Raw genomic sequence first — 27,461 nt, forward strand, 5'->3', positions numbered from 1 at the left:
CACCGGCCGAACTATCATTCTTTCAGCTATAGTTCTCCTCTCAGTGACTATTTCATCCGCCCATGTTGTTAGCCGAGTAGTCATTGATTCAGCCACAATTTTCCTATCATAAAACCATTGCTGCAATGTTTTCCTAAAGTGATCAACAAGATGAGTCACAGGAAATTTTCGAGGTTCCCTCATGAACGCATTAACACTCTCCGCGATGTTCGTGGTAAGAATGCTGTACCTCCTACCTTCAAACTGCGACCTTGCCCAATTACACGTACCGACATTATTTTCTAGGTAATCAGCCGCACCCGAGTGGATCATCCACAACCCTTCAAGTTGTCTCTTAAATTCCTCGTGGCCATATGCTTTTGCTGCATTAATAAAGGCAGGCTCAAATTGATCCCAAAGAGCTTTGGACATTCTAAACTGAGACTTAATGTTACCTTTGACGTGGTAAAAACAAACGCCATGAGTTGCATTGTGAAAAACTTTAAGAACGGCTCTCCTTATGGCAGTGCATCGATCAGAGATAATTACCAACTCAGGTCTATCGCCAATCACTCCGTGTAACTTCATCATAAACCATTCCCAAGCATCGTTGTTTTCTGAATCCATGATCCCAATGGCTAACGGATACAATTGATTGTTACCATCAAGACATGTTGCCACGAACATGCTTCCACGATATAATCCCTTCAGATGAGTACCATCTACAGCAATGACAGGCCGAATGTACTGCATAAAACCCTTGATGGAAGATCCGAGTGCTACAAAATAGTACAAGAAATTACCATCTCCATCCTGCTCGAGGTGAGTGACTGTACCCTCATTCGCTGTAGTTAGTACGTGAGAGTATTTAGGGAGCAAGTTGTATGACTCTGCAGGGTTGCCTCGAACTATTTCAAGACCAACTTCTCTCGCCCGATATGCCTGCTGGTATGTTAACTGAACACCGTATTCCTGTTGCATATCTGCTCTTATGTCATTCGGAGTATAAATCCTCTTGTCTTGAATATATTTTTCTGCGATAATATGACCGACAACCTGGCTCCTGACTTGATGACGTCCATCAACCAATACCTCATTATGACAAGTGTGTACATTGTCAATTCTCTTCACCACCCACGGAATATTTTGCTCGTTCGAACATCTAGTTGCTCGAATACGCCATTTACATGATTCTGAACAACAGTGAGCCTCGAAACGTGTCGTAGTAGACCGTGCAATCTTGAAATCAAACTTGTCTCTAAAGGCAACCTTGCGTAGTTGTAATATAAACTCATTTTTCTCAGCAAATAGCTTACCCACACTGATATCATCTGAATAACAACTGCTAACAAAGCTTGGAGCAACCATATTCGAAGGCAAAGTTGGAGCAACACTTGTAAGGGGGTCAATTCGCCTTCTCGATCGAACCATAGAAGGAATAGGTCTATTGCCTCTGTTATTCACAGGAGTATTGTCTTCACACTCATCCTCATGCTGAAACGATGGAACATTTGAAGGACCGGCTCCTCCATCATCACCATCATTATTGAAACGCGTGCCCCCCCTTGTAGTATTAGAAGGTTCTGCACAAACATTATCCCCCTCTGTCTCATTATGAAAATCATCATTGTCCCGAAAAACATTGTTGTGATACGGAGAATATCGTTGCTCCAACGACGTTGTTATTGGAAATACTGTTGCTCCAACATCCTGTAACGTAACGCCATTATCATCAATGTTGTCATAATTTTCGTGGATTGGAGAGTAATATTGCTGCAACGATATTGTCCTTGGCAACACCTCTTCATCATTATCGGGGCCAGACATATTTGCTCTAAACGAAGTTTCTGTATCGACATGTGGCTCAATACCTTCGCTCGGAACTCGAGGTGATGTGGTCACGAATATAGGAATGCATCCAAAATTAGCTACGTCCGATGCCATATGCAACACAACCCTCACCATTTCATCATCGCATATATCCATGGGCATTGCACATATACGATATAATGTGTTACTAGACCTCAAAGTTGTCTTCATGGTGATACTATAGTCATTAGGGTTAATTTGTAACACCTCGTATACTCTTGCCAATAACTGATCAAACAGATAATTTTTTCCAACCAAAAATGCTCGATTTTTACCATTCACGTACTCCATACGGCTATTTTCTAATGTCTCCCACCAACCATCGTAACACAATTCAAGTACAACTGAATCCATTAAGCCTGAAATTATAAAAAAATATTATTTCAGCCATATTAAAATAATACAGTTTTAATGATGTATTTCATGGTGGGTGCGACAGGCAACCTGTCGCCCGAATCTTGGTGCGACAGGGTGCCCGTCGCACCAAGGTTTGGTGCGACAGGATGCCCGTCGCACCAAGGTTTGGTGCGACAGGGTGCCCGTCGCACCTTGCTTGGTGCGACAGGCACCTGTCGCACCAAGAGTTGGTGCGACAGGCACCTGTCGCACCTTGCTTGGTGCGACAGGTTGCCTGTCGCACCAAGTTTTGCTGCGACAGGCAGCCTGTCGCCAGATCCAGATTTAGCCCAGTTGTTCAGAAAATAACTCATACCAGTAACTGATGTCGATTTGTGTTGGATTCGGGATTCGGATGTCGATTTGTGTTGGATCCGGATAAATTATGATCGGATATCACTTTTATCGTTGTCCTTTGCGGTCACCGTTGACTGATGAATCAAGAGCGAAAAGCTGCTTTTGGTTTGGCGATATGGGAGAAACGACGTTGGTTTTGTTACGCAAAGAAGAGTAATTTGGGAAAAAAGGCTTGTGTTTGGCTAATGTTGATAGAAAAAAGTTCAGAGGGTTAATTACAAAAATAATAAAATAATAATGGTTATTTTCGTAAATTTCCCATATCTAATACATCTGCATGTCGATGTATTTTTGGAGGGTGCGTTGGCATTGATTTTCTTTGTCTTTCAAACCCTTTTTCAGACTCTGTTCTGGAGATGGGTCCAGGCTCGAATGATGGGACATTAAAAATTGTAAACTAATGGGGTTAGTATTTGTTGATTTTATAGGATACTGAAAATTAACTAGACTTGAAAAACTCGCACAAAACTTTTAAAAATTAAAAATATTATTAAATTCAAACTTAGAGTTTATTTTAAAAAATAATCAAAGTTTGTAAAAGTATAAAAGGCACTTATTTATTATAACTATAATTTAATTAAAAAAATTTATTTTAACAAGACTTATACTTAAATTTAGAATGCAACTCAAATAAGCAATGCATAAATAATAAAACTCTAAATAATTAACTAAATTAAACTAGAATATAAATTAATTAAAATATTATTAAATTATATAAATTTCATTCTAATTAGAATTTCTTCACCACAAACATACTAAATGGATGTTATTTTCTAGTACCGGTACCCCCCAGACATACAGCGGCTTCAACGTTACACCGTCAATACGTTTACTTGTTGCACTTTACAAACTTTTGCTTATGTCTTACGACAAGAAATTGTAACAAAGAATTTATACGGTACAATGTTGGGGCTGCTCTATAAGCTCTCCCTCCAAGTAAGTTGCTGTTCTATAGCGGTGGTGTTTGAGCTAATCTTTTGATTCTACAGTCCCTGGACATGTGCACAAATTGCCGCAACTTGACCTGCTACTCTTCGCTTTCTCACATGGGGTCTTAGATATGTGATAACTTTTCTGGGTGCTTTGCTCCATTTGAGTCCTTGTAGAAATGGTACATATTCTGTTTTGTCTTTGCCTCCCTCTCTCTCTCTCTCTCTCTTTCCCCTTGCAAGTTTTTTTTTTTTTAATTCTGATATATACAGATTGTTACTGATATTAAATCAGATATTACAATTACAATATTTACAATCGTATTAAACAATTGGGACCGCCGCTATACATTAACCCACTGAAACACTTGTCCAAATACTTTAAACCTTCTCTAATATTCGAGGGGTGCCTACTCCACTCACATTTCGTAAGGGAGAGACTGAAACTAACATTCATAATACTCTTATGGAAACTCGAACCCTTGCACTCAATATTGTAAGTGTAAAGTTTCTCTCATTGAACCACAAGCCCATTGGTTCTTTCCCCTTACAAGTTGCAACAATGTTTTGTCACATATAGGAGATGTTCAACCAAACAAACACGAATAGTTTTAATTTAGCCTTCCAAATTCTAATCAAATGATAGAATCTTATTGTGGAAGGAAGGAAAAAAAAAAACCTAATTTAATGTTTTGCAAGGTGTGCTTAGATCTAATTCGTACCTACCCATCAACAATTTGGTACACGAGCCCCCCCTTATTCATTTTTAAAGTCAATAATTACCAACATATCTGGACACATGCATGTGTTTCTCTTCTCTAGATGTGATCTGTTTGGTTCATTAAATTACATTGGTGGTTTTGATGGAGAGGTTCCTTATTATCTTAATAATTTAATGGGCCATTCTCTCTCTTCATGATTAAGACATTTCACCAATGAACCAATCTCAACTATTTCATGACAATTTAGTGATCAAAATTATATCCATGATATAATGCTCTTATCTTCTTCTTTTTACTTACAACAAGCACATTGTCTTATGACACCAATGAGGCAACAATTATGATATAATGCTCTTATCTTTATCTTCTTCTTTTTAGTGTAATATTTGGCACCCTCAGTTAAAAATCTGGTTGGTGGGCTCTAATTACGATGGTTTTTTTTTATTTAGACGAAAACAACTCATATTCATTTTCCAACTATCATAACATAACTGAGTCCCAAATAGTTAAAATAAATACTATTTTTTAATTTATACAAATACTTAAAATAATTGAATCAAAAAAGTTGGATAACACTGTAACGTAGTCATTCTCATGGATTGCTTCAGTTTTTTCCGTGAAAATCTTCAGCTCATCCCGCACAAGCTCTTTCTGACTTACATTGTCTTGAAAACCTTAAAAGATGTTTCCTTTAACTGTAGGATCTTTTTGGTAATGATGAGAGGAAAGAACTCACCTTTTTTTTTTTTTTTTCGAACTGAGGAAAGAACTTACTTTATCAGGTCATTTTCACCTTTTCTTAACATACAATTTACCAATTAATTAAGGGAGCTTAGCACTTGCCATTAATTAATAATCAACAATTATCTGGCTGTAAAGTTGAAGATACTCTTTCAGAAAGAAAGGGCAAAAAAAATTAAAAAAAAAAGGGCTGAAGATGCCTTAGAAAATCATCAGAAACTAACGAGCCATTTATGATATGATAAACCCAGTTGACCAAAACTCACATATCTTGTGCAGCTGATGTGGCAATAATGCAGTGGTTAGTGGGGGGACTGAAACTCTTTTGCATTGGAGTGAGTCACCTAATCAGAAAACCGAAAGCTCTGGTCACCAAACTGACAAAGTTCAGAATAAAATAGGACCCTACTGTATCTCTTTGAAAGATATACAGAGAGAGCCACCTAACCTAAGAAGAATCTATTCCACCATGGAAGTAAGAGTGAAAAAAACGCTATGATAAGGTTCTTCATTCTTTTGCAAATTTTCCTCCTCTTCTCCACGAAACAAACGCACCCTCTTGAGCCTCTGGTCTGCAATAGCCCCATCCTAGTTTCATTTCACGCTTTCTTGCTTTTCTGCTGGTGTTTGCACTTTCTCGGCCAGAGGTAAACAAACTTTTCATTAACATTTTCATTGCCTTTTTTTTTTTTTTTGGCAAAAGACTGAGTAAAAAAACTCATTTTTTTCAATTATTATTATTATTATTACTATACTACAGATATGTACACAAGGTAATGCATATTTGATACAAAATGCGTGGTCTTAAGTTTATAGAAAAATTTAAGAGTACCCAAGTACACGCATTAAACCAACAAGACGCCAGCAGTGGCGGCTGTAATGGTTGTGCCAATGGAAGCAAGCTTAGCAATCACAAAAGGACCAAATTTACTGGGTCGAAATCAAACAAGTCCAAATCTGGCTCAGTAGCTCAAGCTCTGCTTCCTTACGGATTACCCTCAACTGACCTCCTTGAGCCTTCTATAGACCCTCACCTGAAGCCAATCCAGTGTGTAAAAGCCTTAGCTGATCTTTATAGAAGATTTGAAACTTGTCTAGAGTCGGATAAATCGATGCTATTCATAGAGCAGTATGCATATTTGTGTGGCTTAGGTGATGCCAAGTTGTTAAGAAGGTGTCTTAGGTCTGCTAGGCAATATGCTGGAGATTTGCATTTAAAGGTTGTGCTCTCAGCTTGGTTGAGGTTTGATAGGAGAGAAGATGATCTTTTGGGTTCATCATCTATGGATTGTAGTGGGTTCATTCTTGAGTGTCCCAAGGCTGCATTGATATCTGGGTGTGATCCTAATTCTACTTATGATCACTGCAAATGCTCTGAGGAAAACGCAAAGTCGAATCTAGGACCAATCGTTGAGAAATTTGTGTGTTTGAGTTTGGAGGAGGATGACGGTGTTACATTTTGTGTTGGTGACAAGGAGATTATTTTTGTTCGCAATAAAATTGCATCACTTTCAAGCCCATTTAAGGCAATGCTGTATGGCGGTTTTGTTGAGTCCAAAAGAAAAAGGATTGATTTTTCACATGATGGGGTATCTGTTGAGGGACTGAGGGCTGTTGAAGTGTATACTAGGACTAGCAGAGTGGATTTGTTCTGTCCGGGTATAGTTTTGGAGCTACTTTCTTTTGCAAATAGGTTCTGTTGTGAGGAGATGAAATCTGCTTGTGATGCTCATTTAGCTTCATTAGTTGGTGATATTGAAGATGCATTGATTCTTATTGATTATGGTTTGGAGGAAAGGGCAAATCTTCTTGTAGCCTCTTGCCTGCAGGTGTTGCTAAGAGAACTCCCAAGTTCTTTATACAATCCAAAAGTGATGAAAATATTTTGTAGCTCTGAGGCTACAGAGAGATTGGCCAATGTGGGACATGCTTCTTTCTTGCTGTATTATTTCCTGAGTCAGGTTGCTATGGAAAAGGATAGGGTATCGAACACAACAGTGATGTTGTTGGAGAGGTTGGGGGAATGTTCAACTGAGAGGTGGCAGAGGATGCTTGCTTTGCATCAATTGGGTTGTGTGATGTTTGAGAGAGAAGAGTACGAGGATGCCTGTCATTACTTTGAGGCAGCAGCTGATGCAGGTCATATTTACTCATTGGCTGGTCTTGCAAGAGCCAAGTACAAGTTAGGGCAACAATATTCAGCCTATAAGTTGATGAACTCTATCATATCTGAGCATAAACCAACTGGGTGGATGTACCAAGAACGGTCATTGTATAATCTTGGGAGGGAGAAGATTGTGGATTTGAATTATGCAGCTGAATTAGATCCCACACTTTCGTTTCCATACAAATATAGAGCTGTTGCAAAGATGGAAGAGGGGCAAATAAGGGCAGCTATCTCAGAGATTGACAGAATCATTGTTTTCAAGCTTTCAGTAGACTGTCTTGAATTGCGAGCTTGGTTGTTCATTGCAGCTGACGATTATGAAAGTGCTCTGAGAGATACCTTGGCTCTGTTAGCTTTGGAATCCAACTACATGATGTTTCACGGCAGAGTGAGTGGAGATCACTTAGTTAAGCTCCTCAACCATCATGTTAGGAGCTGGAGTCCTGCAGACTGCTGGATCAAACTGTATGATAGATGGTCCTCTGTAGATGATATTGGCTCTCTGGCTGTCATAAATCAGATGCTGATAAATGACCCAGGAAAGAGCTTCCTAAGGTTTCGGCAATCTCTGCTTCTACTGCGGTAAGCATAGATGACAATATGCTTGGTTAATTTCTTTTATAAGCACAGACCATACTTTTACATAGAAATCCTGCAATTTGCTAAGATCTATGTTGCCTGTTGTACCTGTAATGCTGTGATTTATAATATTTGCGACATTCCCTCTGAATCGTTACTGTAGTTCTTTTCCATGTGAACTGTGAATTATGCATTGTGACTATTCTCTGTGTATGTAATAGGTTAAATTGTCAGAAGGCAGCTATGTGCTGTTTACGTTTGGCTAGAAATCATTCTAGCTCTGAACATGAAAGACTGGTTTATGAAGGTTGGATTTTGTATGACACTGGCCACCGTGAAGAAGCTCTCTCTAGGGCTGAGAAGTCCATTTCAATTGAAAGGACTTTTGAAGCATTTTTTCTTAAGGCCTACATTCTGGCAGATACGAATCTGGATCCAGAATCTTCAACTTATGTTATCCAACTATTGGAGGAAGCTCTTAGATGTCCTTCTGATGGTCTTCGGAAAGGGCAAGTGAGTTCTAGCAAATAGCAATACCGCTGACATTATCATTTCGCCACGTTACTTGCTTGAACATGTTTCTAATTTTGCAGGCATTGAATAATTTAGGGAGTATCTATGTGGAATGTGGTAAGTTAGATCGAGCTGAAAACTGCTACATCAATGCACTCGACATCAAGCATACGAGAGCACATCAAGGGTTGGCACGTGTATATTACTTGAAAAACGAACGAAAAGCTGCTTATGAGGAAATGACTAAGCTACTAGAAAAGGCACAATACAGTGCATCAGCTTTTGAGAAACGTTCAGAATACAGTGATCGTGAGATGGCAAAGAATGATCTCAATATGGCAACACAACTGGATCCACTAAGGACATACCCTTACAGATACAGAGCAGCTGGTAATTTTGTGGCCACACTCTTTGTAATTTTGATTCTGATTGGTATTCAATTTCTTTGCCTTTTCACTTTACTAGTTCTTATTTATAACCTGGGAAGTCCAAAACTGGTACTAACTTGGAGAATTTTTAATATCAGTGCTAATGGACGATCAGAAAGAAGTGGAAGCAGTGGAAGAGCTGTCAAAGGCAATAGCTTTCAAGCCTGACTTGCAAATGCTTCATCTCAGAGCAGCATTTTATGAGTCAATGGGGGACCTCACCTCTGCCATCCGGGACTCTCAGGCAGCTCTTTGCTTGGATCCCAACCATATGGAAACACTTGACCTGTATAATAGGGCACGAGACCAAGCCTCTCATCAACAGAAGTGAAGTGAGGTTCACTCCTATGCTGCAGATAACGTTACCGTCTTGGGGCTTGATTCTCGGGTTTCATGCAGAAAACCATTGGAAATTCCTTAACAGTTTCATGTTTTTCCTGGCAATCATAATCTCAACGAGCTTCCAGCTTCAAGGCAGCCACAGGATGAAAAGGAAGTGCCTCAACAGAAGAGAAGAGCAGCAGACGGATATGTATGTACAGGCGACCAGCCGACCACTCAAGACAACTTTGGTGGTATGACGATGATCTCCTCGTGTTGTCATAGAAAGGTAGTCACAAGTTTAGTCTCACAGCTGTGCCATTGTTCTCAGCAAGGGTATAGGGTTCACAATTATCTTCTTCTAGGTGACAATTTTCCTTTTTTTTTTTTAACAAAACAAAATCTCAGTTCCTCTTGTACATAAGAAATGCTGCATTACAAGCTTACAGTTGTTGAAATATGCTCCTACTTTTTTGGTTTTCCAATTACCATAGTATAAGCCATCGCGAAAGAATGCATGTTCATCAAGGTACAACCAAAAAAAAATAAAAAATTAGGTCTTGGTGAATGTTGGGAATATCAGTTTGATTACTTTGATATCTGCTCTTTAGGCTTCCAGTAACTGGCTAAAGTGATTAAACGTACCAAAATATTGAACAGCCATATAAAAGAAAAACACAAACATATTCATATATATCCTGTTATTTATACAATCGACATTAGCAGAGCGGAAAAAAAAAGAAGCGAAAACGGAAACAAAAAGAAGAGAGATCAAGCAGAAGATTGCAGGCCTTTTCTCCTGGTTATCTACACCAAAAAAAAAAAAAAAAAAAATCATTCCTCTACCTTCTTACATCAAGCAGCATAAACTCTACATGCCACTGCTTCCAAGCCCATAAACAGAAACAGGGAAAAAGTAAGTAGATATCATTTAGATTTACAATGAGGCTAAAATTTCACCTCAACTTGCTTCTGATGACAATATTTCAAGCTCTGCCCACCAAAGAGGAGATAGTTTGGGCGTTGCTCCATCAGGTTCCATTGCTGTAATTTCCTTCAACTTAGCTGCAATGCCTCTCATTGATGGTCTTTGTTTAGGATCAGGGTGGACACAATTCTTGATCACTTCAAGCAATTCCTCAAGCACATTCTCCTGGAAAGATTTTAGAGTAGGATCCACTATATCTTTTAGCGGCTGCTCTCCTTTCAAGTATTCTGATGCCCAGTTCTCCAGAGAGCCATTTTCTATGGAGTACGGGATCCTACCGGTTATCATCTCGAACAAAATAGTCCCAAAGCGATAGACATTGCTCTCTAGATCTACTGCTGAGGTTTCCAGAAGCTCCGTAGCAGCTGATCCAGTCTTTGCTGCAGTTGTATTGTTCCAGAAACTGAAGTCTGATATTTTGGCTGCATAGTCTTCAGTCAGGTATATAGACGAAGATTGTAGATTTCTATGGGCAATAGGTGGTGTCAACTGGTGCATATGCTCAAGGCAGTAGGCCATGCCCATTGCTATTCTCAATCTCATTGCCCAGTCCAGGTGCTCAGCTTCTTGTACTGCAAAAAATCCATATTTCAAAGTCAATAAGAACATAGAACAGAACATTTAGCTTCGTTTACTCAAAGTTTGATGCTTTTATAGACATGTTTTGTCTAAACAAATGGGTTAAGAAGTTTAGCACTTACTGTGTAGATGCTCAAACAGTGATCCATTGGGAGAATACTCAAAAACCATCATTCTTGTGAAAGGCTCATCTTCTTCACAATATCCAATAAGGTTGACAAAATTTTTGTGGTTCACTTTCGATAATGTGTCTATCTGCAAACAAGACCAAAAGTGACATTCAGAATTCCAACAGCTTGCATGAAGTTTATCAAATTTGGATTTCAAAAATTAGAAGTACCTTCTTTCTAAATTGTGATTCTAAATTCTTTGACCAGTCTGCACGAGATTTAACTGAAGTCGATGTGACGGCTATTTCAACCCCACTTGACAAAGTTCCCTTATAGACAGTGCCAACTGTGCCATCTGAAAAAGAGCCGATTATATTACTGAAGTCTTCACAAGCTGCTTCAAGTTCTGATCGCTTGAGCTTGGGTACACCTGAAAAGAAGGCTCTTATTCATTAGCATTCAAGTGTGTAATGGCACAACACGCTTGTGAGAAATAAAAGAAGTACCTGTTACAAATGCTTTCTGCAGCTGCCCACTTAAACCTGTTACCCAAGGTTTGACAGTAACCACCTTACTGCTTCGGCAGACCAAAAAGCCAATTGCTGAAATCAGAATGAGTGATAAGCCCCCAATAATTCCAGCCAAAACTAAGACCGTATGATGCTTGGACTTGTGGAGACTCTCATGAACTTGGCTTGGAGTTGAAGCAGCGAAAGACATTGGAGCACTGTGCAAATGTGGTGGTGAGGAAACAATGGGTATATTTACTGGTGCTGGTGGTATTATAAGTGGGGAAGAAACTGATGGAGACTCTGAAGGAGACGGTGAAGGAGAAAATGACGGCGATAACAATGACGACATTGAAGGGGAGAGTGACGGCGAAACTAGAGGTTCTGGCGATGAAGCAATAGATGAGGACGATGATGGTTCAGAAGCCTTCCTTTTGGCTTCAAAGCCATTTGTTACCTGCTGCAACATCCTCCGGAAAGCATTATCTCCAGGTTGGACCTTGTTCCTGACATACAGAATCGAAGTCACTCTGAAGTAGAAAAACTTTTGCATAACGAATGTATATGAGCATTATTCAGCTAATGAACCCACACCACACGTTCAAGTATGCTGAAATTCAATTATGCAGACCTCAGTGAGGAAGGCTCTTAGTCAGAAGGATAAAATTAAAACTAATGCAGTTTCTTCCCGTTCTGCAGACAGTTTTTCCTCTTTCCGTGATGCAGTCCTAAAAATCTCTACTAATGGCAACAACACATTGCTTCTTCACAGCATGTGGAAGATTTCAAGATGCATAAAATGGTATCAATTTACAGATTGAAGATGAGCTAAGACCTTAATTTTTAGTAAACAGGAATCTAGTTCTCTTCAACTACAGTTATAGTTTCCATAGTTAAGATGTAACTAATTATTCTAATTTATTCTCATTACAGTTGGCTCAAGTCTATTTATAAAGTCTTTTCGTAGAGATTTTTTTTTTCTGTTACTACCCTTTTGAATATCTTTCTATTTCACGGTTTTAACAGAGCTCGTCTAAGGAAGCAGTGTAACGAACTTCAGTTGCTTACCAAGTAAATAATCCACTGTTACATGATGCTCTTGAAGCAGCATTAGTTAGCCAACTCTCATCCACCTGAATCTCAGAAATAACCTTAAGCACATGAAGTTCAGGAGATATGCCACCAAGGTACTGGTTGTTGTCCAATAAACTGCCATAGGAATCAGATTAGGACTCAATCAAAAGCTTCAAAAATATATATATATGTGTAAAATGACAGCTAGAATAAACAGGAGGATTAACTTACAGAGTAGTCAAGGAAAAACTATTGCCAAAATCAGAAGGAAATGGTCCGCTAAAATTGTTAAATCCCAAGTCCAGGATCTCCAGTTCCTTCAACTCTCCAATCTCTTTAGGAATAGTTCCAAAGAATGAATTGTTGCGCAGAATACTGTTAACACATAACATTCAAAATAATGTATAGAAGAAAACAGTACTAATCAAGAGAAATTACAAGCTAATTACATAGATTTTAACTCAGACAGCTGCCCAAGTTCAGGTGCCAGCATCCCTCCAAGACAAAGATCCCTCAAATTCCTGGAAAAAAAAAAGGATGAAAAGAAGAACCCATCAGCAGTACTGTTATCCAAGTGATATGACAGATCAGAAAAGAATGGGGAGTTATGCAATTACAATCATCAACATCACAAATGCAGCATTAAACATTTTGTCATCTTGTCACTTTCAAAAGTCTTAAATGTCACATTCAATTGAATTTCTTCATCAACAAAATCAAATGGGGCTGCAATAAATCTTCTGTCCATCCATTTAAACTTTAATCAAGAGCCTTACCCTTCAAAATTAGATCTTCAGCCAAAATCAATAATTGACTCAACAAACACACCGGTAGCAGTTGAAACAATGGCAAGTGTCATTCATTAATAGCACACAGGTTTTACTTTACACAATGTAATTAATTACCATCTCAAATTGATTTTCAAATTCGTAAAAAAAGAAATACAAACAATGATGACCATGTGACTCTATTAAACAAAGATTATGAGATCTATACACCCTCTAGTGATCAAAAACAGATTCAAACGTTGTGGATTTTCGCACTTAAAAATTTAGACCAAAAGTAGCTCATGAATACATGCATTACGCAACAAACATATATGATGTCAATTAATCATTTTCAGAAGCAAAAAACATGTTTTATAAAACAAATCAATGAATGAATCACTCACAAGATAACAACTTTCCCATCTGAGCATTCAACACCGAACCAAGAACAAGGATTAACATTATCTCCGACTCCGTCGTTATCACCCCATTTTGATAAAGCACCAAAAGGGTCTCTCACCACTCTCTCTCGGAACCTCAACAGTGCCATCCCTGCAAGTTCATACAGTTATTTGCTTGAAAAAACTCTATGGAGGATATATTATTAGTTATTACATGCAAAAACAAATTTATATTATATATATATATATATATATATATATATATATATATATAATTGATATTTAAATTTCTTATTAATAATACAATACCTTCGCTGTTCAGACACCATGCCAGACTCAGATTCTGAAGAAACAGCAGCATCACCAGCGTCAACGCCGCCATGTTGAGCCTCAACTGGTGAAATCTCCAGGGTTGATTCATCCCGAGATGATAATAATATTGATAACATATAATATGCAGCTTTGTCTGAACAGGTGTTTGTAATATTATTATATCAACTACCAAACCTAACTTGAGACTCGAGAGAAATAAAATGAAATGAAAAAAGATATGAAGAGAAAGTACGTGCGTTTGTGGAGCCAAACGAAATGCTTTTGTTTCCAAAGAGTTAAAAGAAGGATCCAGTGATGTTGGATTTGCATTTGTCTTCTTGTAAGAGTCTTGACTCGCTCTTCGCTCCATCCTCAATTTAAAGCGCCGCCCGCTAAATATTGTTCCACGTGCATAGCACGTGCTGCTTGCTCTCCTCCACTCCCATTCACCTTCTTCTTATTAATTAGTTTGTGGCAAAATAGAAATAATTTATCCAATTTAAGAATTCTTTCAAAAATCTGGTAACTCTTTCTGAATAATTGTTTATACGCATCCAAGATTGAGTCCATTTGGAAACTTCATAAAGTGATTTTAAGTCCAGTCTTAAATGGATCAGGATCCTCTCATGATCTGATTTTTATCTGAGCAAATTTTGTTAATATAATTAGTAGTTAATAAATTAAAAAGAAAAAATAATTAAATCTTAATTATTCACTACACAAATACAAATGGTTTAAGATCTGTAAAATATCAGGAATGCTCAAATCAAGAGAGGATCTTGATTCGTCTTAAATTGTCTCAACCGATTGTTTTTCGATTCAATATTTGAGAAATATTTCATTTTTCTTTTATGGTATCAAATTTTGAACTTATTAGAAGAGTCCCTAATGCAATGAAAAGAGTGCAAGTAACTTCATTGCCCAAATAATAATATATTTCCATAATTAAAATGATCAAAAGAACTTAATCGATTGATGGCAATTTCCCTTTTGTTTCCATGGGCTGCTTGTTGAAGAGGTCCACAACCCATCACTTGGGAGTCATTTCATTTGATTTCCAGCCTGCACAAAATTAAACCAATTCCCATAACGATTAGCTTTATACCCTCTACCGACAATTGATAAAGACAATCTGAAAATACAATAATTCACATATAATTTTAAATTTTTGTCAAGTTTTGCCAAGTGGGTCCTCAATCGTTTATCATTTTTTTTCACTCTCAGTTTGGTTCTTTGCCATGTGTGGATCGCGTACATAATACAATTTGTGCTGCAAAATATATGATAAATTAATTAAAAAATGTATGTGAGAGGGCATGGAGGTCACTTGGAAGGTAAGTAGCAAAGGTGGGGAGAGGTATGATTCTTCAATCATGATAGTGAAGATTAAGAAAATGATGTTTCATCTTCCCCAAATATGATTTTGGGATGGGATGTTAATTTGGGCTGATATTTTGATGTTTTGTCTAAACAGTAATTTGAGTAAATGCTTTTTCGACAATAAATGCTTATGCATTGCTTACTTTTCAATTATTTTACACCTAATTCTGAGGACATTTATCACAAGTATGATTTTACAAGCTACGATGACAGTATGACACTTTTATAGTTCCTTCTCAAGCTAGTAAAAAAGAAAAAAAAAAGGAAAAATCCTTTTGTGGTGGTTTCTTTAATATAAATAATTTTTTAAAAAAATATATATTTAAAATTTAAAATAACTGCTAATTAGGTTGATCAAGCACCTCTTTGTCTCGACTTTGAAGATGATAATTTAAATCTCTTCATAAATTTGAGAGTTTATTTTTATATTATTATTTTTAGTTTTCGATTTCGATTTCTAGATTGACTTTGAGTGGTTGGGTTTTAAGTATATTTCAAATATATTTTGTATTATCTCTGTTTCTATTTTACTCTCAAGTATATAAAATTCAAAAACACTCACGATAATCCTTTCAAATTTACCAAAATGGTTGGGGCTTGATTTACAAAAATGTTGATCATTTAAATAATTAACTAGAAACTTTGTTGGTCTTTATTGAATTTTGATAAAAGTTCATTTAATTGTGAGTGATTCAACGAACATTAATTACATTTTTTTTTTTCTAATAAAAGAGAAAGAGAGAGATAATTAAATAAAATGCACTTGTAGATATAATTTGGATTATTATTATTATATAAAAGTTATACATTCAACATTAAAAAGTTTGATACAAAGTTAGGTGATTCAATGGAGGATGATATTAAGCCATTTGGTGCAACCATATATGTGACATTAGATGTGACAAAAAATTGACAATCCACCATACGAAAACATATGCACTAACACTTTGTTAGTACACGTTTGGATGGAAACATTTAACAACAACAATATGTGTATGAGTATATGTAAAATAAGTAAATGATTTTGATGATCTTCAGCTAGGCGTGGACCAGAATTTAGATACTTGGCCTCGAATTTTCGTTGATGGATGGACTCATGACTCATGAGCGGAAGTGGGGCTCAATGGATAAGCTTTTGAAGAAACAGACAATGCAGCTTCCTTTCCTTTGGAATTAGAAATTGGAAAAATGGCTTGCAACCTCTTCATAGTGGGACAGTAAAGCAGCGAGCCAGCAGTATTATAAACAACTAATTCAAGCTCATGTTACTTAGCTTGAGATTCAGCTACTATTTTATTAGCTTGTGCATGTTTGGTATCTGATTTTTATGGTTCCCAGTAGTAAGCTTTACGTTTTCGATTCTTTTTGTTCAAAGAATTCTTACTCTTTTCAAAAAGGCTATCTGGCAATGTTTACAGTTTCATAAAACATTTTGGATATGTTTGGGCCTCCAAGTCCTATTTCCCCGGTTTGTAATAATGAATCTGAATTCTTCCTCTCATGGAATCACCATGGGATTCATTCAAACTCAAGGCTGCTCACTAGGGCATTTTTTTTTTGTAGCTAGATATAGATACGTACATTTGGAAAGGAATACACTCTCACCGCTAACATTAAGAGATATTTGAACCCTTCCCACTGCCAATGAGTTCTCAGTTGCAACAATTATAAGAATATTCAATTTCTTGCGGCAGTTGTTGCTTGTTGAATGGCAAGTACACACTTCCTCTATACACTTCTTTTCCATTGTGGTTCCCAGAAGTCATGGCTTTGTGGCAGCTCCAAGGAATGTCCGGGCCACTGTAATTTTAAATTTTCCCTTAGTTTAAAGTATTAGCTAAACATACCCATTTTCATTACACGGCATATCCTAATAGTAAAAAATCTTTCTCAATAATTAAGTATTACAATACCCATTAACATTTTTACATCAAAATCTCTTTCCAAATTTTACCATCAGTCTTGAACAATTCACAAGTTTGAGCAATGAGGAGCTTTCGAACTTACCTAACCCCAAGAGTTGGTAAAATAATGATTAAAGAATTTCTGCAATTTGCTGACAAGAAAATTTGCTCTTTTCTACTGTTAGCAGGCTGTTAAAATTTTATTTTTTTGCTTTAAAAACAATGCATGACAACAAGAAGAAGCATGCTGTTGTCAGCAGGAAACAGGATTAAATCAATATTCAATCCAATCGCTTCATTTTTTGTCATGTAATTGTCTAGTGTCTTGGCTTTCAAGTCTGTAAGGTGACGATTTTGTTATCAATATAATTTAGTTTTTATCTAATTGATTAGATTCCTAAGCATAATCCTCCAGGATAATAGTCTTAAGATTTGAAACCAATTGGCGATTGAGCTATGGTCCGGAACTTAATTATCAATTCTCGATGGCCATGGATGCAGAAGGGAAGTCAGAAGCTGCCCACTTGGGTATCTTTGTCCGCAAATTAAACTTCTATTTGATCATTCCATGAGCCCATAGAGCTGTAATCTTGCCGGGACTGAAGAAAATCAACTTGCATAACATTTGAAAACCAACTACTAATTAGAAATATATCGTGGCTATATTTGGATCGTTTGAAGCAAGGCTCTCGTATTTATAGCCACGATCAAGCACTAGAAAAACAGATAAAATAAAACAAACTACTATCATGAAAGACGAATCATTCGTACGTTGTCAATCACAATTCACTTTCTCTTACTCATCCCTCCATGCAGCAGCTTTTGCTGCTGAATATTTCACTTTGCATTCAGGCTCGCTAACAAAGTACAATTACGTAATTATTCCAAGTCATTATTATTTGATTGGCCACACAAGCGAATAAGGAAATCAACTTTCCACCATCCAAATGCAAGGCATATTGGGTTCATTAACTCTCTTTAAATAATTTAATAGCAAACTTACCTGGATAAATGGCACTAAAAAAGTAAAAAAAAAAAAAAAGATGCTCAAAAAAATTGTCTTGCGCCCCGCCCTCTTATCCTATAAGTGGAAATACAAATAAAATAACATGATGACAGTGATTATCTTTAGAATTATTGTCGTGTTGATCATCAAATATAATATAACGGAGGTATTCTAAAATTTCTTTGTCGTTAATATGCCTACATATTTGTGAATGTATCACATTATGAATGGACCAACCGTTAATTTATTTGCTATTTTTGGATTTGTTTTGTATAATTTAATCTACACCTGGTGTTTCCAGAAATGAAGGATCCTCTTCTTCGTCAACTTCTGTGGCATCAACAATTAATTTCAAGTATTGTGTGGTTTTATTTTCAAGTGAAATAAAGATTTCTAGAATGAAAAACATAAAGCAGGAACCAAGAAATTAACTGCATTCGCCTTTCAGTTTCTAAGTTGGTCGTAGAGCCACTATCAACAAAGATTGAAAACAAACCCATAAACATTAGGATCTCCATGTTTACAAACTGCAAGCAACTTTGATTGGATGAGTGCATTGGGCTGATGCTCTAATTAATGTGCTTTTACCTGAAGAAATACAGATTATTATTTATTGTATGCTAATTAATAATAATGCAAAGTGTTCTAGTCTATGTCCGGTGTCCATCTTGACGTGAAACTCGAAGAAGCTGCTTTCTGTAAATTTTGTACCACAAATTAAACTAACAAATTAATCTATCTGCATGGCCAATTCACTCAAACACCAGAGATTTCCCACTCCGCAACCAGACTAGAAACTAAGAATTCTCAAGAATGGAGGGTGGCACTCCCGTTCCAAGATATAGATCGTTTTCCAATTGATTGTATTAATTCAAAGGAATTCTCATTTGAATAAAATCCTATGCAAAGCTAAAATCAACCATGGCATTGTAACTATTCACATAACAATGAGGTTCTATATGGGAAAAGGCGATCTTGCACAACTGCCATCTTGTAATCCAAAAACTGAAGTCAGCTTTTATCAGCACCTTCGTCAAATTCAGTAGAACCCATGACTCTGAAATCCAATTGCTTCTGATGCTTTGCACGCCGGCGTTTATCAAAATCATCCCATCCTTCTAACTGTCAGAAGAACACTGTAATAAGCATTCTGATAAAAGTTGGGCAAACTGTGGCACTTGATAAAAGGTAGTGAGATAACTACAAACCTGACGTAGGGCATCCATTGTAATTTCTGTATTATGAAGTTCCAGTGTGGAGAGCTGAACACACTTGCTGAATAATGTTGTTGGGAGGGATTTCAGAGCATTGTTATCAAGCTGCAAAGCCTGAAAGAGATATTTAACAAATTAAGATCTATACATAGTGGCAGATCTCATTTCATGCACATCACGGAGGGAAAAGAAAAGAATTGATCAACCTAGTGATTTAAACTATCTAACCATCCTCTGATAAGAATGTCTTATATTCACTTGTGAAACAATAACCAAGACAAAGCAAAATTATTACTTCTTACAGCAAACTTGAGTTTTAGTATAGAAACAGATAAAGAAGAGGAAAGAATTTAAACAACAATGAATAGAGTAGGAACCTTTAGATAATGCAAATTTTCAAGAGTCACTGGCAACCCTGACAGAAGATTTGATGAAAGATCAATCTGCATCACAAGAAGACCAAGTTAAGCAAGATGATATTTTAATCTATTATATTTAATTGGAAACAGTCCTTGTTTGCAGCACATAAGCTAATTAGCTATACCTCTTCTTCATATTAGGATTTTCTCTTTTTTTTTTTTTTTGGGGGGGGGGGGGGGGGGGGGGGGGGGGGGGGGGTGTGGTGGGGGGTGTGGGGGATGTGGTGGGGGGTAATTGAAAAAAGGAAGGACAAGAAAAGAACAGATAAAACACCAAGAATTCTACCTCAATAAGGGAAGTGCAATTGCCTATACTCTCAGGAAGAAAGCTTATCCTGAGCCAGAAAGCAGAAAATCAAGAACTATAAAGCCATCCACAGAGATACAAATTGAACCAAGCTCAATATAAGGGAAAAGTCTTATTCCATAGCCCTCTATTGCCAATGAAGAGTTTCTAAATATTACCTATTGTTGTTGGCTTTCAAAACTTCAAGTTTACTCAAAAGTCCAATTTCAGTTGGGAGGGTAGTTAACTTGTTGTTTGAGACATCTAGATGCTGCAGGGCAGTCAGATGACCCAATATGCCAGGCAAAGAGTTCAAGCTGCAGAAAATATGAAGTTAATGAATATCATAAATATGCAACAACCATTATAGGCACATAGCAAGTGAACCTACGCTTCCAGGCAACGTCCTCATATTCATGACCAAAAAGCATGCATTTCAAGAGGAATGATTGAAGAAACTCTATGGGAAGTATGTGCACTCATTCAAATAATTATACACGTACATATGGTAAACTCGTTAGCCCAGACAGATTTGAATCTGATAACATTTTTTAATGCTACGAAGGTGTGGGGAAGTCTTAAATTTGATCATTAAAATTTCCTTCCTCTGGTATTCACTATTATTACTACCTTTCATTTTCATTTCTGCTTTCTATTATTTTCTTTATATATATAGCAGCAGCAGAATACACCAAACTACCATTACAACTAACTTTTTAGCAATAACAATTTGAACAAAAGCACTAGCCTATCATGTCATGTTAATTTTAAGATCCTCCACTACCTGATCATCATCATCAAGTCATCATTGGAATAAAAACTGCCACAAACTCAAGCAAGTAACAGGGCAATGTTTCGTATATGCTGAATAAATTCTACAAGACAATGTACACGATAGAACAGAACTACTAACCAGTTTCGGCTAATAGATAGAACCGTTAGATGCTTCAATTTTGCAAGTTGTACCCAGCTAATGGAATCATTGGATAAATCATTTGCGTCAAGGAGCAGTTTCTGCAAAAGAAAATTGACTAGAGGTTGACATTTCTAGGACCTCATAGAAAGGTTACTAGCTGAAGTAGAAACACCAAGTTTGAAACAGATGACTACCTTCAAGCCAGTCAAACCATCAATTTGGTCTGGAACACACTGAATGGAGTTGGTTCTGATATCAAGGACTCTTATAAAAGGTGAGCAATCCCATACTTCATCTGGAATAGCCTTTGAAAATAAAATAAGTAGTCTTTAATCTACCTAATTGATATATATAGAAAAAGAAGCTTAAAAGATGCTGATTGCTTTCATTTTTATCTCCGATAAATAAAAATTTATTCTTCTCATTTGGATTTGTTACTCTATGTTTTGCGTTTAAAAGAAATATAACTTCACACGATAACGTTTCTACTATTGTTAAAAATATAAAAAAGAAATGCAGCGCATGGGAAATTTTGAATGCAAAAGAATTACAGTAAAATGCACACATTATCCCCAAGATTTCTACATATCTGCGGTCAGAACTTGCTAGAATTCACACCCAATCAATTGAATTATTCAACTATGATATACAGATACTAGACTAGTTTCCATTATTAAATAATTAGATTGCATAACTGCATGAAAAGTTGACAATAAGCCAAAAGTCAAGAATGTGATACAAAATGATTAATTAGGTTCTGCAGTCAGCTGACCTGAATTTTGCCTGAAATGATTCACTATGTTCTCAGTATTCATACCTTCAAGTTGTGTTCGGCCAACGCTATTACTCCAGTAGCCTTCCACCTTTCTGAAGAGGTCTTGCCAACCGGAACCATCTTCATGTCTCTCACTCTATCAGTCTTCCTTGAAGTAATAGGGCTCTGAGCTTCTTTCAATATAGGGCCATCCTGTTCACAAGATACATCAATTAAAGGAATCAGGACGTGAAACCATCCTATTTATCGACATAACAAGCTTCCAGAAACAGCATTTCTTTCGAGGATTCCATGAATTTCTATTTTGTTTTACAATACAGAAAGTCAGAAATTAACTCAAAGCTTGTCAATCACATCGTGTACAATCTAAATCACTTTCAACATACAAAAAAGGTCAAATCTTTCAGTTAAATTAACAAATCTTTTTTCACAGAAAAGAACATCTCAATTCAATTAGAGAAGTAAGAAACTGAATATGCTTCCTTCTTTCCACAATTTCCTCAACTGGTCAAGATGATGCGTCAAATAAAGAAAAAGATAGAGACTGATAAAGATACCCCTTGATGCACACCCTGAGTGCCAATTAGCATGAGCTTAACTCCATTTGTAACCCCAGCTACTCCCAAAGTCTCTTCATTCGCCAAAACCTTCCCTTTTAACATGAACACGCAAAAATTTAATCACCAAGAAACAAAAAGAATCAATTTTGAATCATGGGCATTGATTTTATATCGAATGTAACCTTTGAAGATGAGTTTTTGGCCACGAGGAAGGACATTTGTGAGAGGCAAGAGAAGATTCTTCAGGCGTAGAACGGTAGAATCAGGCGAAAGCGTTATTGGTATTGGTCTTCCACAGAATTTCACAGTGATCTTAATTTCATTATCACCCATCTTCTTCTTCTTCTTGCTTTGTTTTCCTTCCTAATGATGACTGGTTTTGTTGCGAGACCTCTTTCTTTCTTTCTTTTTCTTTTTTTTCAAGAAACAAAAAGTATTCTTCTTTTTTGAGAATAGAAAATGCTACTGGAGGCGGAATAGGATTTGAATGTCAGTTCTTAAAACTTCTAGGGTCTATTGATATATTGATGCAAATTTTAGCGGGACTGAGTGTTATTTTCCCTTTTACGTTATTTAATTGGAGATGGGAATTCACCTACGGTACCGCGGTACCGTATCACTGCTTTGTCTTTTGTACCACCGTAAATTTTTATAAAACTCTTTTTACTTATTTTTATTTTAATTTTACTTCACAAATATTAAGTTAATTTCTCCCAAAGCCGTAAATCCTTCAACGGCCGATCAACGGCAAATCGGCTCCCCCGGTGACTGTGGTTGGTCGGAAAAGACAGAGGGAATTATGGGGAACAAAATCGAAGTGGTTCTGTCACCGGAAACCAGCGAAATCACGGTGAATTGAAGCGACAATTCCGTGACTTTTCACTACTTCGATCGGCAGCTTTCCGAACGGTTTCCTGTGATAAGGATGGCATGGATATGACCCGCGTCGCACGAGCTTCCTATCGGTACCAACCTTCGCCGGTATATGGCCGGAAAAGGAAATGAAATCCGGGTCGAGTTCGAGGGTTCGGGTCGAACTGATTATTTTTGCGACAAGGATGACATGAAGATGACCGGCATCGCACGAGCTTCCGATCGGTACCAACCTTGGTCGGAGGAGTGGCCGAAAACGGAAACGAAATCTAGGTCGGGTTCGTGGGTATTATGATAAAGAGAGGGGTATTGTGATGTATGTGCAATATAGAATAAAAATGTGTAAATAATAAATAGTTTAAGGTGCTACTAAAATGTTTATATGGATGCAGTAGAAATTAACTTAATATTTGTAAACCAAAAATTAAATAACATTGAGTAAAAGGGGTTCTATGAAAATTTACAGCTGCGCTGGCACAAAAGACAAAAACAGTGGCGCCATAGCTTGATCCTCCGATGGTATTTATTATAATTTTCTACCCTTTTCCTTTAATTATTAATTTATTTATTATAATTAATTTATTAAGTCAAGCAGGAGCCAGAGCCAACAGATGGCCAATTAAACAGAGAGGATTTGCCAGCTTCGAAGTGTGCAAGAAATTAAGAAATGCTGGCTTAAAACGTTTGCCGGCACGAGCATTAGGGATGGCAAAACATTGGGTCGGGCTCGGGCTTGGCCAAACCCGACCCGACCCGATCACTAAAGAACTAAAGCCCGACCCCAAAAAAGCCCTATCTATTTATAGTTAGGGTCGGGTCGGGCCCGACCCGAATCGGGCCAACATCGCCCGACCCTAACTAAACCATTTTCCAAATGCTGAAATGCAGCTGCAACTTGCATTTCCAGATTGCGACTTTGCATTTCCAGATTACAACTTAAAAAGTTCAACAGGACCGATCGAGGCTGCAGGCTGCTGGTTTTATGGGTAATTACAGAACAAATTGCCAATTCATGAATTCAACTCACTCACCTAGCGGCGTCGCGGATGGTCACGATGGCGGGTCACGATGGAGAGAAACGCGACAGTGAGACGTGACAGTGAGACGCGACGGTGAGACAACACGACGGCGAGACGCGGCTGATTGGCTGGCGTGCGTCGACAGTCACGATGCTGTTGGCTGATTCGGCGGCGGGCTGGGTGGCTGGCTTAGTGGCTTAGGGTTTTTGAGAATTTGAGAGTTGTGTCGTGCGCGTGTTGTGTGATTGTGTCTTGTGTGATGCAGTTGTTTGTGATGTCTGATGTGAGCGTGCAGCGTGTGTGATGTGTGCATTTTTTATTTTTTTTTGTAAATAGGGTCGGGTCGGGTTGGCTTTAAGCCCGACCCTGACCCTAAATTTGTTCGGGCCTTAAAATTGTGGCCCGAACCCAACCCGAAATTTAAAAATTCGAGCCAAAACCCTAATAATTAGGATCGAGTCAATCGGGCTAAAATTAGGGCCGGGCTAAATTGCCAAGCCTAACAAGCATCAGTGCATCACCATATAGATACCTAAACAGGGTGATGCTCGTAGTCATCCATATCCTCACTCATGGGGGCCGGGCCAAAGAAACCACTCATCATAGTCCAAAGAATTGATGCATCATGCTTCATGTGAAAGTGAGTATCTCAAATCTCTAGGTTATTCTATGTTCCATCAATCGATCAGCATGTGGGTTCATTTTTCTTTCACTCTCCTCTACTTTCTTCCAAGGCCAGCCAGCAACCGCATGTGCAACTTTTCAGAATCCACCCACACATCCACTTTCTCTCTGTACTCCTTTTTCTAACTTTAGCTTTTGGCAGCAAATTAACGGTAATTATTACTTTGTAACACATTGACATTGGATCAAACCAATGGATCTCTTTCTCCTCCATTATCTTCTTCCTCGCAAACTTACAGCCGATTTGCAGATTGTAGGTTGGAAGATGGTGGGGCATATAATTTAAAGAAACTGCTGATACGCATATGACATATATGACAGTCTCCCAAGCCCCATTCCTCTTGTGACCTAAAAGTATTAATGAGTTTCATTTCATCGTCACTTTATTTAATACTGAAGTGAGACCCAAGGCATCAGTAAGTGTAGTAGTAGTATTCAATCAACCTCACTCAACAAAAACTTTGACCATGTCTCTTCTCTCTCAAAACACCAAAGAATGGAGAAAGAGGAAACAGTCCCCTTAATAAGCATATAAATGATGACCTCTCATCTAAAATTAGATTAGGCTTAAATGTTAAAACTCCCATCTACTGCTAATCACAACCTCTCATCTTTCTCTCTTCCTCTCTTAAACTTCTGAAAATATATATATATATTTTTTTTTAAAAAAAAAGAAACACAATTAAATTACTTCATTGATTAAACAATAACAAGCCCTTTCTCTCAACTACCTTAACCACCCTACGCATCCCTACCACCACAATTTTAAAACCCATCTCTTGTCTCTCTCCCTAAACTCCTACTCCCTACCAAAACGCACCGCTTTTGCCTCTCCCCTGCAAAGGTCTATCACCAAAACACAAAAAGCAGAGACACAAAAGCAAAAACAGAAACAAAAACCAAAATCCCTTTTTCCCTCTTCTCTCAAACTCAAAATCACACCCTACTAAAGTTTCAAACTTTCTTCATTCTTCCTGTACAATTGCTCTTTACAAACCCAGGAAAAAATAATCAAATCAATGTGGCGGTCGTATATTACATCACCGGTTAAAATTCACAGCACGTCATCACATTCACATTCGTCATTCCACTGCTCGTCCTTCAAAGATATCCAGAGCCTCTGTACAGACGATCCCACCCCCCTTCACAATAACAATAACAACAATAATACATCGAGAAAGCCCTCTGTTTTCCACCGGGCCCGAATCGTCCACGCCTTTATCCGCTCCTTGAAACCCGAAAGTGAATCCCCATTTAAACGCGAGCCCAAAAATGAGACGTCGGCAGACGAAAATAACAAATATTCGCTACAAGTTCAGCAGCAGCAGCAACCGACGATCAGGATCCCGGGAGCGGACCAACGCGTTGTCGTATACTTCACGAGCCTGCGAGTCGTACGGTCGACCTTCGAAGACTGCAAGGCCGTCCGATCTATTCTCCGTGGATTTCGCGTGCAACTCGACGAGCGGGATCTTTCCATGGACTCGAGTTTCTTGAACGAGTTACAAGGAATCCTCGGCGGCGGTGGTCAAAGCAAGTTGACTCTGCCTAGGGTTTTTATCGGCGGCAGGTACATCGGTGGAGTGGAGGAAGTCAGGCAACTTAACGAGACCGGCGAGCTGAAGAAGTTCGTCGAAGGGTTGCCGGCGGCGGAGCGCGGCGTGTGTAACATATGCGGCGGTTATAGTTTCGTTTTGTGCGGCGAATGCGACGGTAGCCATAAGGTTTACGCCGAAAAAGGCGGCGGCTTTAAGTCGTGTAATGCCTGTAACGAAAACGGACTCATCAGGTGCCCTTCGTGTTCTTACGCGCCATTTTAAACCGTCTGATTATTAGAATTTAGAAACCAAAATATATATATTATATTATATTATATTATATTGGCCTTTCGGGTGTTTTATTTAATTTTGGTATTAATCAATTTTTATTTTTTTTTGGTAGTTATGTTTTTGGGTGAAAATCAGTGTGTTGTATGATAAAACCAGAACCGTTCGATTTGTTGCTTTAAGATTTGTATTAGCTCCTTTGGCCCCTGACTCTTGTTGGTATGCTTTTTTAATCTTGTACTGACACTGAAAGAAAGTGAACCATTTGAAATTACAATTGGTTGGCTACGTAATCTTTTGTCATTATTATTCTCTCTCTTAATCTCTTTTTTTCAAAAAAAAAAAAAAAATTTATAATGGCGTTTGATATTTAATGTACGTTTTCAGATCATTTGTAGTCAGTCTCGTAGAATTCTTTGATACTGTAAACTTTAAGAAATTGATATATTTATGTTGGGTTTACGTTTTAGATTGGAGAATAAGAATGATTTTTCACTCTCTATTGAAAATATAGAAAGAGAATGGAAAATGAATTGATACTTTTATTTTTAAATAAAATTAAATTTTTTAATTTATTTAAATAATAATAATAATAAATAAAAGATAGTTATCATTATTATAAATATAATTATTTTAATAATTATTTATATAATAATTATTATCATTATTTTATTTTATTATAGTACGTAATTGTAACTACAAGTATTTTAGTAATGTATAATAATTCATTCCAATTACGAGTAGGGTCCGTTGTGGGTTTACTGTTACTAAACTTACAAAAGAAATAATAATTTACCAAATCAGCATGTGACCCATAGTAAGTTTTTATATTTTTTGAAAGAAATGCGCCCGTTGTGG

The 27,461-nt window shown here is 37.4% G+C and overlaps 4 protein-coding genes across 7 annotated transcripts; 2 read left to right on the forward strand and 2 right to left on the reverse strand.

Annotated features, from left to right (window-relative positions):
- The first annotated feature begins 5,140 nt into the window (after positions 1 to 5,140).
- LOC102607781 (ethylene-overproduction protein 1) lies at positions 5,141 to 9,870 on the forward strand. 3 transcript variants are annotated; one of them, XM_006488501.4, is made up of 5 exons: positions 5,141 to 5,640; positions 5,754 to 7,742; positions 7,961 to 8,252; positions 8,333 to 8,642; positions 8,779 to 9,870. In XM_006488501.4, the coding sequence occupies exons 2-5, from the start codon at positions 5,788 to 5,790 to the stop codon at positions 9,009 to 9,011; spliced, it is 2,790 nt and encodes a 929-aa protein (XP_006488564.2). In that variant the 5' UTR covers positions 5,141 to 5,640; positions 5,754 to 5,787; the 3' UTR covers positions 9,012 to 9,870. The 3 variants fall into 3 exon arrangements, with proteins under 3 accessions (XP_006488564.2, XP_052287925.1, XP_052287926.1); XM_052431966.1 differs by having other exon boundaries at positions 5,144 to 5,640; positions 6,146 to 7,742; XM_052431965.1 differs by having other exon boundaries at positions 5,141 to 7,742.
- Positions 9,667 to 14,100, reverse strand: LOC102608268 (probable inactive receptor-like protein kinase At3g56050). 2 transcript variants are annotated; one of them, XM_006488503.4, is made up of 10 exons: positions 13,739 to 14,100; positions 13,433 to 13,580; positions 12,711 to 12,782; positions 12,493 to 12,636; positions 12,256 to 12,396; positions 11,185 to 11,693; positions 10,909 to 11,108; positions 10,691 to 10,823; positions 9,962 to 10,561; positions 9,667 to 9,808 (listed from the first exon to the last, which is right to left on the reverse strand). In XM_006488503.4, the coding sequence occupies exons 1-9, from the start codon at positions 13,848 to 13,850 to the stop codon at positions 9,963 to 9,965; spliced, it is 2,058 nt and encodes a 685-aa protein (XP_006488566.2). In that variant the 5' UTR covers positions 13,851 to 14,100; the 3' UTR covers positions 9,667 to 9,808; position 9,962. The 2 variants fall into 2 exon arrangements, with proteins under 2 accessions (XP_006488566.2, XP_015388873.2); XM_015533387.3 differs by having other exon boundaries at positions 9,667 to 10,561.
- Positions 14,101 to 18,835: 4,735 nt separating this feature from the next.
- LOC102608757 (LRR repeats and ubiquitin-like domain-containing protein At2g30105) lies at positions 18,836 to 22,700 on the reverse strand. The gene is made up of 10 exons (XM_006488505.4): positions 22,384 to 22,700; positions 22,199 to 22,293; positions 21,684 to 21,833; positions 21,061 to 21,171; positions 20,864 to 20,964; positions 20,130 to 20,267; positions 19,951 to 19,999; positions 19,623 to 19,688; positions 19,240 to 19,359; positions 18,836 to 19,153 (listed from the first exon to the last, which is right to left on the reverse strand). Exons 1-10 carry the CDS (start codon positions 22,532 to 22,534, stop codon positions 19,043 to 19,045), a joined length of 1,092 nt encoding a protein of 363 aa, XP_006488568.2. The 5' UTR covers positions 22,535 to 22,700; the 3' UTR covers positions 18,836 to 19,042.
- A 1,922-nt stretch (positions 22,701 to 24,622) lies between these two features.
- LOC102609049 (uncharacterized protein At5g39865) lies at positions 24,623 to 26,912 on the forward strand. Its single transcript, XM_006488506.4, has one exon. It carries the CDS (start codon positions 25,797 to 25,799, stop codon positions 26,595 to 26,597), a length of 801 nt encoding a protein of 266 aa, XP_006488569.2. The 5' UTR covers positions 24,623 to 25,796; the 3' UTR covers positions 26,598 to 26,912.
- Positions 26,913 to 27,461: the final 549 nt, after the last annotated feature.

Source organism: Citrus sinensis, chromosome 8 (assembly GCF_022201045.2).
Source record: "Citrus sinensis cultivar Valencia sweet orange chromosome 8, DVS_A1.0, whole genome shotgun sequence".
In the NCBI taxonomy this organism is placed as follows: Eukaryota; Viridiplantae; Streptophyta; class Magnoliopsida; order Sapindales; family Rutaceae; genus Citrus; species Citrus sinensis.

What these genes read in the sequence shown, in the direction of transcription:
- LOC102607781 (XM_052431965.1), top strand. Translation starts at nt 5,788, where the DNA reads ATGCGTGGTCTTAAGTTTATAGAAAAATTTAAGAGTACCCAAGTACAC. An exon ending in ATGGTCTTCGGAAAGGGCAA is followed by an intron (nt 8,253 to 8,332) that starts GTGAGTTCTAGC and finishes CTAATTTTGCAG; the next exon opens with GCATTGAATAATTTAGGGAG. An exon ending in TTACAGATACAGAGCAGCTG is followed by an intron (nt 8,643 to 8,778) that starts GTAATTTTGTGG and finishes TTTTAATATCAG; the next exon opens with TGCTAATGGACGATCAGAAA.
- LOC102608268 (XM_006488503.4), bottom strand. Translation starts at nt 13,850, where the DNA reads ATGAATCAACCCTGGAGATTTCACCAGTTGAGGCTCAACATGGCGGCG. An exon ending in CTGTCTGAGTTAAAATCTAT is followed by an intron (nt 12,637 to 12,710) that starts GTAATTAGCTTG and finishes ATGTGTTAACAG; the next exon opens with TATTCTGCGCAACAATTCAT. An exon ending in AATCACAATTTAGAAAGAAG is followed by an intron (nt 10,824 to 10,908) that starts GTACTTCTAATT and finishes TCTTGTTTGCAG; the next exon opens with ATAGACACATTATCGAAAGT.
- LOC102608757 (XM_006488505.4), bottom strand. Translation starts at nt 22,534, where the DNA reads ATGGGTGATAATGAAATTAAGATCACTGTGAAATTCTGTGGAAGACCA. An exon ending in TGGCCGAACACAACTTGAAG is followed by an intron (nt 21,172 to 21,683) that starts GTATGAATACTG and finishes TTATTTTCAAAG; the next exon opens with GCTATTCCAGATGAAGTATG. An exon ending in AAAATTTGCATTATCTAAAG is followed by an intron (nt 19,360 to 19,622) that starts GTTCCTACTCTA and finishes TATCTCTTTCAG; the next exon opens with GCTTTGCAGCTTGATAACAA.
- LOC102609049 (XM_006488506.4), top strand. Translation starts at nt 25,797, where the DNA reads ATGTGGCGGTCGTATATTACATCACCGGTTAAAATTCACAGCACGTCA.